Here is a 15,357-nt window from a genome sequence, read left to right as displayed (position 1 = left end):
ATGAGAAGTGCCCATTTACACCACGTGAAGCACCTATAGCAGTATTGTAACCAATAGAAATTTTTCTCCCAATATGTGACGTAAGTTGGTAGAGATTTCCCGCGCACACAATTTATGCGTCATTGTTTACCACTTTGCAGAGACGTGCGGTGTATGTGGTGACTTGATATCAATAAGAAAATAAATCTGTCAATAGCTTATCATTATTCGATAACATACAAAGAAGAATTATCGATAAGGGTCATATTACAGAACTGGTAATATACGGATAACATGTTTAGTCTGGGCGAAATTAGCGAGCAATTAAAAAATGTCAGCCGAAAGTCGGTTGGGGTCTCTTTTGCCGGTCAATCGCTCGTTTTGGACACCGCGGATAATGGTAAGAAATAAAATCTTTTTTTTTTTTTTTTTTCTTAATATTTTCCGACGTTTTCTGCACAAAAGCGCATGAGGTTATATAAAAATTACGAAAAAATTCAACTTTTTTCTAACAAAACTTTTCTAACTTATAAAGTACAACTATTTTACAAAAAAAGTACAATTATTTTACAAATTTTACTTGTCCAGAAATGTCAATTTTTGATGCAATTTATCAGTGAATTTATCATTATGTTTTTTTATAATACAGCTCTCAAAGTGATAGAAGCGATAAGGGCATGTCCATGCTTGGAATACTTGGATTTAGAAGGAAATACATTAGGTACACCAGCTGCAGAGGCTATAGCCGAGATATTAAAAGAAAAGGGAACTCCTTTAAAAAAAGCCTTATGGAAGGACATGTTCACTGGTCGCTTGAAAACAGAAATTCCAAAAGCATTGGAATATCTAGGAACAGCATTATGCGTAGCTAATAGCCAGCTTACTGAACTTGATTTGAGTGATAACGCTTTTGGTCCAATTGGTATTCAGGGGTTAGCAAATTTGTTGACATCGAGTCCATGCTATACCCTTCAAGAATTGAGATTAAACAATAATGGTCTTGGCATATCGGGTGGAAAAATGTTAGCTAAAGCATTGGAAAAGTGTCTGGAGAATAGTTCTAAAGAAGGTGAGATATTACAGAATATAAATGTATTATTATAATATATCTTATAATATTCCAAGTATTAATTGAATGCACTTTATTATAGGTGCACCACTTGCCTTGAAAGTTTTCATCGTTGGTAGAAATCGTTTAGAAAATGAGGGTGCGCAAGCATTAGCAGGTGTATTTGAAAAATTAAAGACATTAGAGGAAGTTGTAATGCAACAAAATGGTATATACCACATAGGTATAGCGGCAATTGCACAAGGATTGTCTGCTAATCCTAATCTGCGAGTATTAAATTTAAATGACAATACGATTGGATTGAAAGGGGCTAAAGCGCTCGCTAAAGTTTTACCTATTTTCCGAGGACTGGAAGAACTAAATCTCGGAGATTGTTTACTAAAGACCAAAGGGGCTTTAATTTTAGCAGAGACATTAGAGATTCACGGCAATCATCCATCTCTTAAATATCTAGACTTAAGTAATAATGAACTACGTGTGGATGCTGGAAATGCTATTGCTAAAGCCACACATGATAAAACTCTTTTGACAAACTTGCAGTTAGATGGCAATTGTTTTGGGACAGAAGGACGCGAAAAACTTCGACAAATTCTTACAAAATTGGAAAGAATTGATGCATTAAATTCTTTAGATGAAGATTATACTGAAGATGAAGAGGATGAAGATAATGATGATGATAATGATGATGGTGATGATAATGATGATGAAGAGAAAACAAGTGAAAAATATGAAAGCGATAATACTGAGGATGAGGCAGATGACAAAGATAAGAAAATGCAAGATAATGTAGCACAAAACACAGTAGTAACAGTAGCAGAATTTTTGAAATCACCGACAGGCGAAAAACTATTGCTGCTACAAGGTGATAATGTACAAGCTTTTGTTGATCATGCAATGGTATGTATTAATATATATTAACATCACTTGACATATTTTGTTAAATTTCTAACAAGATTTGTACTTTTTATTCCAGAATTTGGCAAATCAGAGTAATATGACTACAGAACAGAAATATGTAGAAGAACTTTTGCGGATAACTATGAAAGTTTCAGCATTATGTGATAGTGGCTACATGAATGTGAGAATAAAAGCAGAATTCTTATCGGATGCTTTATATGCAAAGCTATTTTCTTATGCAATAGAGAACGATCAAATCTTGACTTTGAATAATGCACTACTAGTAAATCTTGGCTTAATAAAAGTAAGACAAAAAATGAGCAATATTTATTTAGATTCATTTAAAGGGAATAAATAAAGTGAATAATAATGATCTACTTTTTAGGCTGAAGACAAAAACAATGGTAAAATTGATTGGAATTTGGAGGGATGTTTTAAAGCTTTGGAAAAAATTACTCAGAGAGACTACTTTTTGGCACAAACAAGAAATATATTAAAAGTATTCCTAGAACGACCAGTGAAAACAGGTCGACCAAATGTAGTAGATCCATTTCAAGATTCTAAAACTGATCTTAAAACTGTCTTGAATAATATTCAAGTTACATAAATTTATCTGGAATTATTTTATTGGGTATGATAGTTATTTATTTTTATACATTATATGAAAAATAGAATATTTCGTGTAATCAATTTGAATTGGGATGCCATCATAAAAATCTTGCAAGATATATAGATAAATAATCTTTACGATTTTAAAGCAAAAAATTTTGTATTTTTAATATTAAACTTTTTTTTTTAATATACACAAATATGGCTTATAACTTTTATTATCTTTATGTTATAATAAAAAGTTTTCTACTTCTCTTATTAAAAAATTAGGTAATTAATATGAATAATATTTATATATTAATTAAATAATGAGTGAAATGAAAAATACAATTTATCATATCTTACATTGTATGTGTATATTCATTTCAGAATTCTATAATTCTCAATTTATAATAAAATAATACATATTGTAATAGTTATTATTTCTTAAAATAATGTGAAGAAACATATATTAAAATGCAATTTCTCTAAATTTTCTCTATTATTTATATTATAATAAAAATAATTTTTTTATACATGTGCAGTATTTATATTTGGTGTGTGATGTGTAACTTGTATAATTAATTTGAAAAATACAAACTATCAATAATTCAAGCAGAATGTTTTCACTGTGAATGAAAACTAAGATACTTAGTATGTAACATTTTTTTCAATAACTCGTCAAAGATTGTACAGACTAATATGGAATAAATAATGCTTGTGTACATGTGCTAATTAAAACTTAATATGAAATGCACTGGAGATTGTTACTGCTTTTGCTCATTCATATTGTACTATGTGAGTAAGATTCTCTTGAAAAGCTTCTGATTTTTGTAGACACAATATCGAGAAAAATTTACTTTACAGTGATTGTAGATGCTGGGTCCCAACCCGGATGAAAGAGGTCAACAGCCAATGGGATGCAATGTGATGAAGATTGGTCTTTCATATACATTGTTGCCTAAAATCATAGGAAAAAAAGATAGATTCAAAATATATTTTATTTTGTTTCATTTTAGATTTGTCTTGGTGTATGTAATACATACAAGAAAAAGGATCAACTGCACTTTTGTCTTAATGTTACAATCTTGTCCTAAAGTAGATGGATAATTTATCATCCCATCATTTTTTCGTATATCAGCTGTTATCAGTTCTAGACAATGCTTTTCCTCTACTCTCAACGATTCCAATATTGATTCTGCAATAAATGTAAAAATCGATTTGATATTTTCTTCAGTTAAGATCCATTTAAATTGCCATTATTTAATTTCTTACCTCTATCAGAAGTTTCAGCGGATAAGAATCTCGATAAGACAGTTGCAGATTCGGAAGTTTCAGAAAATAAATGCGGATAACGTCTGAGAAGCAATTTTGTAAGCAGCATATTGCCGCGATTTCCAGCTAAGCTATTATTAGGTATACAAATAATTTCATCGTCTGTTCTTCTCACTAATAATACAGTCCCATTATATCTATCAATTTAAAAAAATAATTTTATATATATGTATATACTTTACTGGTATTTATATAACATCATTATAGAATATACCTATTCAATTGTTCTGCGATATTCAAATTAAAATAATCTCTAATTATATTGCGGATTAAACCTTCTAGGGACGGTGACATTGTTTTAATAGCTAATGGAAGTATATCGTCAAATGTAGCATCTAAAACCTGCAGTGATATAAACTATTAATTTATAGAATGGCGTGTACAATTAATTGAACAAAGTATAATACTACCAAGCTGTGAATAGAAGGATAGTTCATAGCAGTCCAGGTAGCAGTATATCCTCCAATGCTCCATCCATACAGGATAATGCGTTCTTCGGGAAACTTTAAACGCTCGATCGCAAAGCGCATTACACAATCGACGGCATTTTCTTCTTGGTCTGGATATGGTGCGCCCTTTGTGGTCATTACTTACTGTTATATGAGGTACAAATCGGCCCCGAAGGAAAAGACTTGCCATTACTTCATACATAACTTTGCATTTACTGTCTTATATGTCAATGACAATAACTGCAACATTTTGATAAAGTTTTATTGTTGCAATAAAAAATAAAGTTTTATGACAGAGCAATAGCAATTTTTTCCCTCGGATTGTTTAAATTATATATAAAGTTTAATTCTTTGCGAATATTACTTACAGTACTACCGCCGAAACCCGGATGATTCCAACCTAGTACCGAATAGCCCTTATTCATAGGAGTGGATATAATACCTGTTTCATAGAAACCACAATTTCCTTCACAAGATATTACTAATATATCACCATTAGCGTTCCTGCAAAAACTTAATATTAAAAAACTAGTTTGTAAGATACAATAGCTAGTGATAAAGTTATTGTTTACATTACTTGTTGCGTCGATCGACGAATATTGCATCAATTTGATTTTTATCAGCTGTCATCAGCTTGAATCTTTCCCCATTTTGTTTTATCAAGTCTATTCTTCCCTTTAATAATGTAGAACCTTGAACATAGTACAAAATCTTAAATAGTATAAAGATGTGTGTGTTTGTGTGTATATATATACACACATATAAAGACAGTAAAAATATAGTTAAAATAGTAATGTTTTACCGAGTGCCCAGCTGATAATAGATACACTGCCAGGATAAATCAATTTGATTGCAAGAGTATGCGCCACTACATAAGAAAGTAGTTTACATGGTATAGCAAATAAAAAATCTTTGCCACTTTGACGTTTTAGACGCCCACTAGCTTTTGCAATTTTTTCCAGTGTCAATTTGTCTGCAATTCTGTCACTAAAACAAATAAATATTTTATCACATTATATATATATATATATATATATATAAAAGCTGTTTTAAAATCTCTTAAATATTGATATAAAAGATCTTAGAGTTAATTTTTGAACTTGATATTTCTTTAATTAAAATATGCAAGCATTAATTTTTTAAATTTTTAAATAAATGGAAATAGATAAAAAAATGTTAAAATTAAAGTCAAAATTAAAATAGACTATTTTATATTATATAATTTGAGATTAATATTAATTAGATTTGATATTTAATTAAGAGGTATTTTTAATATTAATTATTAAAAGCTTGTAGAAATTATAATATCAAAAATTGATATTATACACAATTTGTTAAAGAATGTTTGAGATTTTAGGACATCCTACATAATTATTATTAAAAGAACATATTTGTCCAACCCTTTTAATTCAGATATATCAAAATCCACAGGCCATGCCCAAAATTCAAAGTCGTATTTATGAAGCTTCTGTTTTGTTCTTTCATTATATTGTAAATGCGCCTCATTTAAAGTTTGTATAAATTTCACATATATGGGATTGTTAACTCTGGAGTAACCACGTGCAGCTAACGAAGCAATGAGGAGTGCACCAGCACCAGCTGCCAATTTACTCAAACAGAAAACATTATCTGTCAAGGAATAACTTCGTTGATACATAAACGTAGCGATAAGTGGTACAGCATAAAGACTTATGGACCATATAGCTGCAAACTGTAACAATGTAAAAAACAATTTATATAAGCTTCTTACAATATAAAATATATAAAAATGCGATTAAATTGTGGTGAAATTAGAAAATTACGTTTGTACACAAATATTGAGATTTTACTCGTACAGTGTAGCAGCAAAATTGTTTAGTAAATTTTCAAATAGCATCTGAATTATTTTGCGAAACACTTACGGAAATGACAATTTGATCGCCCCATCTCTCCAAGTTCTTCGGCTCGTAAGATTTCTGTAATTTACACGCGCATAACCTTAATCTTAAATAAATTCTCACTGAGAATAAGTAATATACTGTACGTAAGTGTACTTACGTCAACCAAATGACCGATCCACGTTACCTCGTAAATCTTGAAAAGCCGCGGACTGAATGTACACCTCCATAAGGACCTGATTAAGGACATTTCGCGTCAATCAATTCGATCTTGTCGTATACAAATATACGTTACACTGCGGAACCACGATGCGGATTAAATTCTCATGCAGTACACATGTTAAAACGAAACATATCCAACTTGTATGTACGTCCGTCGAGTAAGCACGTCAGCTAGATAGACGACGGATTATTTGTTGCCAATTTTTTTTCATTCCACATTACACAGCAAAATCATAGATGACAATTAAAAATCTATCCTTCTTTGAATGTAATTTTATAATACAATATATGATTTGTTGTCATTAAAAATTTAAACTAGGAAATGTTTTAGATATATGATCGATATATATATCAAAAACATAAGTATATATTTGCATATATATTTATATATACTAAGCCTTTAATTTTAATAGTTATCTATGTTTTTAAGGAATATCATACTACTTCCCTCTGTCGATCAAAAGATCAAATGTCAAAATGTCAAATGTCAACTCGAAATGTCAAAATTGAATAGCTTTCACACGCAAACATATATATAGTTCGATGAATATAAATTATTTTATTTATTTTCTAGTATCGTAAATCTCCCCAATACATAAATTAATTTATGTCAATTCAATCTTCAATTGCCATCTCATTTTCCGCGAGAATAATAATAAAATCAAGACAATCGGTGATATTTTTTTATCCGTATAATATCGAGGAATTTCAAACAGTTAGACGCTTAGGCAGCCAATAGTGTACTTTTCCATATACTTATCCATAGCACGTTGGAATTTTAATCTCAAATTTCGCGGTTGACAGCTCGAAATCTATGTTTTTTTAAGGAATATCATACTATTTCCCTCTGTCGATCAAAAGATCAAATGTCAAAATGTCAAATGTCAACTCGAAATGTTAAAATTGAATAGCTTTCACACGCAACATATATAGTTCGATGAATATAAATTATTTTACTTATTTTCTAGTATCGTAAATCTCTCCAATACATAAATTAATTTATGTGAATTCAATCTTCAATTGCCATCTCATTTTCCGCGAGAATAATAATAAAATCAAGACAATCGGTGATATTTTTTTATCCGTATAATATCGAGGAATTTCAAACAGTTAGACGCTTAGGCAGCCAATAGTGTACTTTTCCATATACTTATCCATAGCACGTTGGAATTTTAATCTCAAATTTCGCGGTTGACAGCTCGAAATCTATGTTTTTTTAAGGAATATCATACTATTTCCCTCTGTCGATCAAAAGATCAAATGTCAAAATGTCAAATGTCAACTCGAAATGTTAAAATTGAATAGCTTTCACACGCAACATATATAGTTCGATGAATATAAATTATTTTACTTATTTTCTAGTATCGTAAATCTCTCCAATACATAAATTAATTTATGTGAATTCAATCTTCAATTGCCATCTCATTTTCCGCGAGAATAATAATAAAATCAAGACAATCGGTGATATTTTTTTATCCGTATAATATCGAGGAATTTCAAACAGTTAGACGCTTAGGCAGCCAATAGTGTACTTTTCCATATACTTATCCATAGCACGTTGGAATTTTAATCTCAAATTTCGCGGTTGACAGCTCGAAGATTCCAAGGATGGCGATCTATCGATCGATACCGCATGGAAAATATTAGCGACGTGAACGTAAAATTGGACGAAATTACGTACGGTTTTCCTTCAGGGCGCGATACAAGATTCGGTGTCCGCGAAATTGTAGCTTCGTACCGGTCGATCGAGCGGTCGCGTTGCATGACTTTCGGAACGTCCGCGAGGAGGAGAAAGAGAGGAAGCTTGCGCTGGAAAAGAAAAAGCAACACAGCGGCGAGCAGAGTGTAAGGAACAAGCGGCCGATCGTAGCTACTCGAGAAGACTGCGTTTTGACTTACGCGATTTTACGCTGACCGTTCGCAGCAATCCTCGCAGCATGTCAGATTGGGACACCGCGCCTATCACGCTGCGTAAACGCGCCCCAAAATCGTCGACGCTCAAAACCGAGAAGGTCTGAGAAAATTCGCGAATCCCGGTGCGCGGTTATCACGTTAGCACGAGAGATCGCGATGCCCGTATTTGCGTCGCATGAGACTGCTAACTTGTACATTAGGTTTGTTATTTGCAGGCGGTGAATGACGCTCGACGACAGGGTTACACCGTCGAGACACAAGCGAAATGTGAGTAATTCTGCTCCTGGATTTTCTCACGTTTTCTCCCCCGGCTGCTTCGCAAAATTATTCCTCATGATGTAAACAAAACACCACTTTTGCTTTCTTATCGATGATAATGATAATTTCGAGTTACATCAATTCGCGTAATTTTCTGAGAATAAAATAGGATTTTATTGTTAAAGAAATTGTTAATAATTATTATTTACTTTTTTTTTAAATAAAAATTTAAATTTTACCACAGATTTCTTTTTTATTATCATCAAAGAAGCATGTAATTAGAATTATTGTCACGTCATCATACACACACATATGTTTTACATCATAGATAAAAATCTCAAGTTAATTTAAAATAAACATGTTTTATGTACAGATTAGATATATATGCATAAAGTATCTATTTTGAAGAATAAGTTGATATTTTACTATATTATATGGATAACTGGAGGATGTAAATAAAAGATAGAAAGCATCAGCCAAGAATCGAATGAAATATTTTTCATACTTCAATACTGTATAATAATAATATGTTAAAGATATTTTGTTTTACTTAATAGAAAAAGATCTATATTATTCTTTAAATACTAATTGTTTTTTTTATTTTATTGAAAGCATAATAATTCTGAAACCTCTGACAGGGGGTGGTGGTGCAAACAGACAGCATGTGACTACAAAGAACACAGCCAAATTAGATCGTGAAACAGAGGAATTAAAACACGATCAAGTTCCACTTGAACTTGGTAAACTTATCCAACAAGGACGGCAAAACAAAGGATTATCTCAAAAAGACTTAGCTACAGTAAAGTATCTTTATGCACAGAAATTACTTATTATTAGAAAAATAAAATACAAGTATTTGTTATGATTAATAATTTTTACATGTTCTTTTTTTTACAGAAAGTGAACGAAAAGACTCAAGTTATTAATGATTATGAAGCGGGACGTGGAATACCAAATCAAATGGTCATTGGTAAGATTGAACGAGTACTTGGGATCAAATTGCGTGGTAAAGATCGCGGCAGACCGTTAACGACCCCCGGGACGAAGAAGTGAATCTCGGGGGGGGAAACAACTCTACTTTCGATCCTTATATATTATTCCCAAGAAAGAGTTATGAGAAAGATGGTAGAATGGAATGCAACAAACAAACAAACAAACAAACCCCTAACCTTCTTTCCTTTGGTTACATTGATATTGAATGATACAAATGGGTTATAATTAATTTGCCTTTATGGTAAGAGAAAGATATTTTAGGGTATCATGATATATATGCAAAGTAACATACAGTACATACAAAATGCATACAGTAATATAATGTAAACAAGGCTTATTGAGTTACCTTTGCATAATCATTTACATATTATAGATTTTCACGTGTACATTACTAATGCTAATTATGAAGTAAGAACGAAATATGTTTGAGTGACAAAATAAAATTCTTAATTTATGATAAAGTACCCGATATTTGTTCATTGAGCACCATAGTACAGAGAAGTTGTAAAAAGAATGCAAGATTTATTAAAACTATAAAATAAGCATAGATAAGATCTCTATATATAAAGTAGAAAATATTGTGTATAAATATAAAGAACGCCTATTCAAGTATCATTGTGTATTTGTATCTTTCACACTGATGCATATGTGTTTTTTATACCATTCTTTCAGGCAATCTACATATTTAATAATTAAATTAATTTATTCCTATAAAGAATATTATTTTCAAGAGTGCTTAAAATAGAGAGAAAAGTTTCGATAACAAAAAAAATATGTTAAGATACTGAAATAACTTTATTTGCATCAATGTATAAATGTGTTTTTTCACTTCCATTAATCTTTTCTCAAGGCAAAACTGGAGTCTTTTATTCCATCCTTGGTAATAATTTTAATACTTATTCCATCACCTGTGTATATATCTCTCTCAGCTGCAGAAGTGAAAACATCTTTTAAGATTGCCACAGCCTTTTCTTGAGTCAAGACTGCAGGAGTAACTCCTTCTTGATTTTTATATCCAATCTAAGGGATAAAAACATTACATATATAATGCAATATATATAAACTATCTTTTTAATTTCCTCTTTTAAGTACTTTTTATTATGAAGATAAATTATACCTATATCAGATTGAAACATGTACCTGATTATCAAGAAGTGGTTGTAAAAGTGCACCTGCTGAACCACCAGCTCTATATGTAGTTTTTTCACAATGTCCAATTGGATCATAACTATATATGCATCCTTTTCCATTTTCATCTAATCCAGCAAGTATATTACTGACGTAATAAGGAAAGAATCTTTTATGATATAGCATTATTGAAAGCATCTGTGCTGCTGCTGGAGTTGTCATTTCTTTTTGATGTTCATGTTTGTACATCTAAAATAAAGATAAATATTGCATGTGCATCTGATATGAATTTATGATCATATATCTATATATGTGATTGCTTTATAACTTATATTTAGTCTCAATTAAATGCGTAATAAAAATTTGTACCTGCATACGAGCGGACAAGAGACGAGTTAAAGTCAAAGTATCGCACCAGCAACCAGAGCATCCTAGGATGGTGGTGTTTGACAGAGGAAATAACTTATCCTGCTCTCGAGTGTAAATCGAAAATCCCGTACTAAGACGTGTATCCGCAGCAATGACACAGAAATCATCTCCTGCGAGAGCCACTACGCTCCTAAGGAAAAAAATAACATTTTAACAATATCTTTCAATACAATGCATTTTATTCGAAAGAATGTAAGAAGATAAAAATTAAAAATATTAATTAATCATAATTGCGCGGTCATCATAATTAAAATTGGTAGAGACAAAATTGATAGGGGGTTACTTTCATTTTACTTACCCTCCGTTATCGGAATATGGGCTGAAGCTGACTTTTTTTGCTCCCTGTACCTCGTAATCGGGTAAACATCCTTTTCCATTTTCTGTTAATAGAGCCATCGTTGTTTTCGTTTGCAAAATCTCAAATCACTCCCGTCACACAAAATTGAATGACACCAAATGACACTACAATTTTAAAGGAGACACAGACGCAGCATAACATCGGACGGCAAAACAGTCGTGCTTGGTCGTGTTCTCTTATTGGTTCAATACTACTCTGCTACACGAATAGGATTTCCGAACGCACCTCAAATGCTTGTATATAAATGTTTGATAAAATTAAAATTATACAAAAATACGTAAATATATATAGAAAAATCAAAATAGGGTGCTTTCCATTTAGCGACACAAATCGACACAAGTGTCATTCTATCTTTGTTTGTATTATTCACTGAAAAAAGATAGAATGATGCTTGTGTCGACTTGTGTCGCTAAATGGAAAGTACCCATTATCACCCAGGTAGAACCAGGTAGAACATGAACTCATAATGACATCATTATAACGTCACCTAAAAGTCATTTTTAAGTCAGAGGAAAATCATAATGATCTCATTTGATATACTTTTGGCAATGTTTTGGTGATTTATTTATATACAGGGTGGCCCATTTTAATCCATCCAGTCGAATATCTCGAAAACCAAGCCCGGGAGAGAAAAATGTTTCAGACAATAGTTGTATGGTTTCGAGGGGGACATAAGATGGTGCCATTAGTTTGACCTTGAAGAGTCAGCTGAAGGTCACGTGAAGGACCTCCAACTTTTTAAATGGGACACCCTATATGCTTTTGCATATTCTTATAGCTCATCTCGAGAGCTTTCCAAAACACTGTAATTAAGTTAGTTTTCATTAAGTACTTTCCGAGTTATGAGGCTTGAAATAATTTCTTAATTTTACATAAACTGTAAAATATCTTGTAAAATATTCTTTTTTCGATTATCTTACCTTAATACTTTTATGTACAAAATAATGAGAGGAATCAATTGGTGTAAAGAAAACACACAGTTGTTTTTAAGAAAAAATATGTAATTGTTAATTGCAAATTCCATTTTTTTTTTCGAAACAATTATGTGTTTTCTTTACACCAATTGATTCCTCTCATTATTTTGTACATAAAAGTATTAAGGTAAGATAATCGAAAAAAGAATATTTTACAAGATATTTTACAGTTTATGTAAAATTAAGAAATTATTTCAAGCCTCATAACTCAGAAATTACTTAATGAAAACTAACTTAATTACAGTGTTTTGGAAAGCTCTCGAGATGAGCTATAAGAATATGCAAAAGCATATAGGGTGTCCCATTTAAAAAGTTGGAGGTCACCTTCACGTGACCTTCAGCTGACTCTTCAAGGTCAAACTAATGGCACCATCTTATGTCCCCCTCGAAACCATACAACTATTGTCTGAAACATTTTTCTCTCCCGGGCTTGGTTTTCGAGATATTCGACTGGATGGATTAAAATGGGCCACCCTGTATATATATAAATAAGTATATTACGCTTGTTTATTTAATTATTCATGTATATTTTAATTATATTTAAGCAACAATCTTTTTAAAATTATATAATGCGATTATTGAACTTAAAAATTTATGATTCTTTTTGTCATCTTTAACTCATTTTTTAATCATTTTTGTTTACGTAACTTTTAAGTGATAAAAAAAATCATGATGACATCATTAATGATGTCATTATGAGTTTCATGTTCTACCTGGGCAATCAAATCCTTCAAAATATTATATAATTTTGGCTTCATTTCGCAATTTAACATTCTATTTATACACATACATGTATGATCAATGAGGATAAAGAAATCTGGACTTAGCTGCAAACTAAGCTCCTAGTTAACCTAGCTCATTAATGATGTCATTATGAGTTTCATGTTCTATCTGGGCAATCAAATCCTTCAAAATATTATATAATTTTGGCTTCATTTCGCAATTTAACATTCTATTTATACACATACATGTATGATCAATGAGGATAAAGAAATCTGGACTTAGCTGCAAGATTCGAATTCTATAAATTTATAAATAAATAGGCGATTTATAAATTTTTTAATTTTAAAATTCTCTCGATATTAGGAGAACACGAATCGAAAGAAGAGATATTCACACAGGCCCATATTCTGAGTCTTTTATCGATAAAAGAGGATTTAAAATATACTTAGAGTCTTTTATTATTACTTTTATTTTTTTTACGCTCTAAACAACTTGCGCCACGGTCTTTTAGCCTTTTATTTTTTATTGCGTATTGTTATCATTCGGACTGTATATTGCTTTTGTCATTGTATCTATATAAAAATATTTTTTATTTATGATTACAATAATCGTCATTAACCTTTTCGCTGATATTGACGCCTATGGAACCAAAAAAAAGACGTGCCCGATCGACATTGACGCCATTGGTGTCAAGCATTTATTTTGCCGAATAAATAAGGCAATTTTTTTATACTTATAGTATAGAAGAGTTTTCGGGATCGCTGATCCACTATTTCGAATTTATAAAATTCTGATCTTAAAATCAGCGACCCCAAAAACTTCTGTATAATATCAAATTTCAAAAAAATTTTTCAGACTTTTTTTCCTGCCAAGGGCACAAATAGTAGAATTGAACGTGTCCCCCGCCGAAGGGGTTAATTTTATATTTCAATGATTATCATTTTGAAACTTGTAGTAAACATTAAGAACGAAAAATTTTTGTAAGATAAACTTGAAAGATGCAAAATTAATGTTATTAATTAATTATATAATTATGGATAATTATGAATCACAGTTAATAGTTTTATTGGAAGACTTGTCTTTTGAGAACAAGTTAGAAGTAATTCTAGTTTTCTTTATACGACACGAAGTAATTCTATTTTTATAAAATGAATTTGAAAGATGTGAAACTAATGTGTTGCTCAATTGCGATATGAATTATAATTAACCGTGTCATCTAAAAGAAATAATTTATTAAAATTTTACTTAAAATAATTAAAAATGGATTCAAAATTGACAAGTAAAAGCCAAGGTATCTGGAGCACAATGAAGAAAAGAAAACCTTCTTTTTTTCTTCTAATTATTAGTATATTTAAAAATACTCGTTACAATATATATATTAAATGCGACATTAATATTAAGCGTTAAAAATATCAGACGATAACATATCAAATTATATTTATTGTTTCGCACTAGACATGCAAATATATTCAATATATTATCTATTTAATATATTACAATGGCGATTTGGAACTTGAATATGTAAAAACTTTGACGAATAATACATAAAAAAGGAAAAGTTTTTTGTGTTTGCGAGCCAACGATCGAGGACATATTTATATATTTGTCATCATTAAGTCTCAAGTCGTCATGAGATGTTACATATACAATAGCGTTCCGTACTGTGACTAATAGGAAAAGCACAAGATCTGAATTCTGTAATAATAGCATTGGTACAGTGATTGGAATTGTTCAGGAAAATGTATTTGCCAGATTACTGCAAAATATAGCATTGCAATATATTTGCATGTCAATTGCAAAATGATTAATATAATTTTTATTATTCTGATATATATTCTCTGTTATTAATTTAATTCTCTACCGCTTAATATACTGATGCATTTAGCAGAGAAAACTGTCGTGTTATATTCTTGTAACATTTGATACTGAGAGATTTGCTGAATCTAAAAATAAGAATTAATCACATTCAATTGTTATTTTTAAGCGGTTTTTTTCTGCTAAACGTATCCAATGTTGCTTAAGATGGACCAAAAAAAGGTTCGAAATGTTCATGTTTAATGCATGTAGATTGTAACAAGTATTTTAAAATATACTAATATTAAAAGAAAAGAGAAGAGCTTTCTCTTTTTTCCTGAACCCCAATTACCGCGCCTTGGCTCTTACT

At 30.9% G+C, this 15,357-nt stretch overlaps 4 protein-coding genes and 1 long non-coding RNA gene across 10 annotated transcripts; 3 read left to right on the top strand and 2 right to left on the bottom strand.

The window, feature by feature from the left end:
- Positions 1-91: 91 nt before the first annotated feature.
- Rangap (Ran GTPase activating protein) lies at positions 92-3,494 on the top strand. Of its 2 annotated transcripts, XM_083098778.1 has the most exons (6): positions 92-379; positions 629-1,048; positions 1,131-1,945; positions 2,022-2,249; positions 2,331-2,576; positions 3,079-3,494. In XM_083098778.1, the coding sequence occupies exons 1-5, from the start codon at positions 274-276 to the stop codon at positions 2,550-2,552; spliced, it is 1,791 nt and encodes a 596-aa protein (XP_082954904.1). In that variant the 5' UTR covers positions 92-273; the 3' UTR covers positions 2,553-2,576; positions 3,079-3,494. The 2 variants fall into 2 exon arrangements, with proteins under 2 accessions (XP_082954904.1, XP_082954906.1); XM_083098780.1 differs by lacking the exon at positions 3,079-3,494 and having other exon boundaries at positions 93-379; positions 2,331-3,069.
- Positions 2,896-8,551, bottom strand: LOC145971278 (phosphatidylserine lipase ABHD16A). Of its 4 annotated transcripts, none has more exons than XM_083098783.1 (12): positions 8,098-8,551; positions 6,382-6,430; positions 6,219-6,272; positions 5,718-6,028; positions 5,120-5,304; positions 4,895-5,009; positions 4,686-4,830; positions 4,279-4,443; positions 4,083-4,210; positions 3,809-4,005; positions 3,580-3,731; positions 2,896-3,494 (listed from the first exon to the last, which is right to left on the bottom strand). In XM_083098783.1, the coding sequence occupies exons 1-12, from the start codon at positions 8,178-8,180 to the stop codon at positions 3,390-3,392; spliced, it is 1,689 nt and encodes a 562-aa protein (XP_082954909.1). In that variant the 5' UTR covers positions 8,181-8,551; the 3' UTR covers positions 2,896-3,389. The 4 variants fall into 4 exon arrangements, with proteins under 4 accessions (XP_082954909.1, XP_082954907.1, XP_082954908.1 ...); XM_083098781.1 differs by having other exon boundaries at positions 6,355-6,430; positions 8,098-8,550; XM_083098782.1 differs by having other exon boundaries at positions 4,686-4,821; positions 6,355-6,430; positions 8,098-8,545.
- On the top strand, positions 3,761-5,335 carry LOC145971281 (uncharacterized). The gene is made up of 3 exons (XR_014438832.1): positions 3,761-3,949; positions 4,240-4,473; positions 4,688-5,335. It is a non-coding gene; the product is annotated as an uncharacterized LOC145971281 (long non-coding RNA).
- Positions 7,830-10,045, top strand: Mbf1 (multiprotein bridging factor 1). Of its 2 annotated transcripts, none has more exons than XM_083098786.1 (4): positions 7,830-8,428; positions 8,531-8,597; positions 9,227-9,387; positions 9,486-10,045. In XM_083098786.1, exons 1-4 carry the CDS (start codon positions 8,354-8,356, stop codon positions 9,639-9,641), a joined length of 459 nt encoding a protein of 152 aa, XP_082954912.1. In that variant the 5' UTR covers positions 7,830-8,353; the 3' UTR covers positions 9,642-10,045. The 2 variants fall into 2 exon arrangements, with proteins under 2 accessions (XP_082954912.1, XP_082954913.1); XM_083098787.1 differs by having other exon boundaries at positions 7,834-8,428; positions 8,546-8,597.
- A 312-nt stretch (positions 10,046-10,357) lies between these two features.
- On the bottom strand, positions 10,358-11,650 carry Prosbeta6 (proteasome beta6 subunit). Its single transcript, XM_083098785.1, has 4 exons — positions 11,437-11,650; positions 11,079-11,268; positions 10,722-10,958; positions 10,358-10,601 (listed from the first exon to the last, which is right to left on the bottom strand). Exons 1-4 carry the CDS (start codon positions 11,532-11,534, stop codon positions 10,416-10,418), a joined length of 711 nt encoding a protein of 236 aa, XP_082954911.1. The 5' UTR covers positions 11,535-11,650; the 3' UTR covers positions 10,358-10,415.
- Between the last annotated feature and the right edge of the window lie 3,707 nt (positions 11,651-15,357).

This window comes from Camponotus vicinus, unplaced genomic scaffold (assembly GCF_025532165.1).
Source record: "Camponotus vicinus isolate PSW18456_S1 unplaced genomic scaffold, iyCamVici1.0 SCAF_4, whole genome shotgun sequence".
NCBI classification, from domain to species: domain Eukaryota; kingdom Metazoa; phylum Arthropoda; class Insecta; order Hymenoptera; family Formicidae; genus Camponotus; species Camponotus vicinus.
The sequence above is the reverse complement of the archived record's forward strand: the minus strand, read 5'-3'. Positions and strand labels throughout refer to the sequence as shown.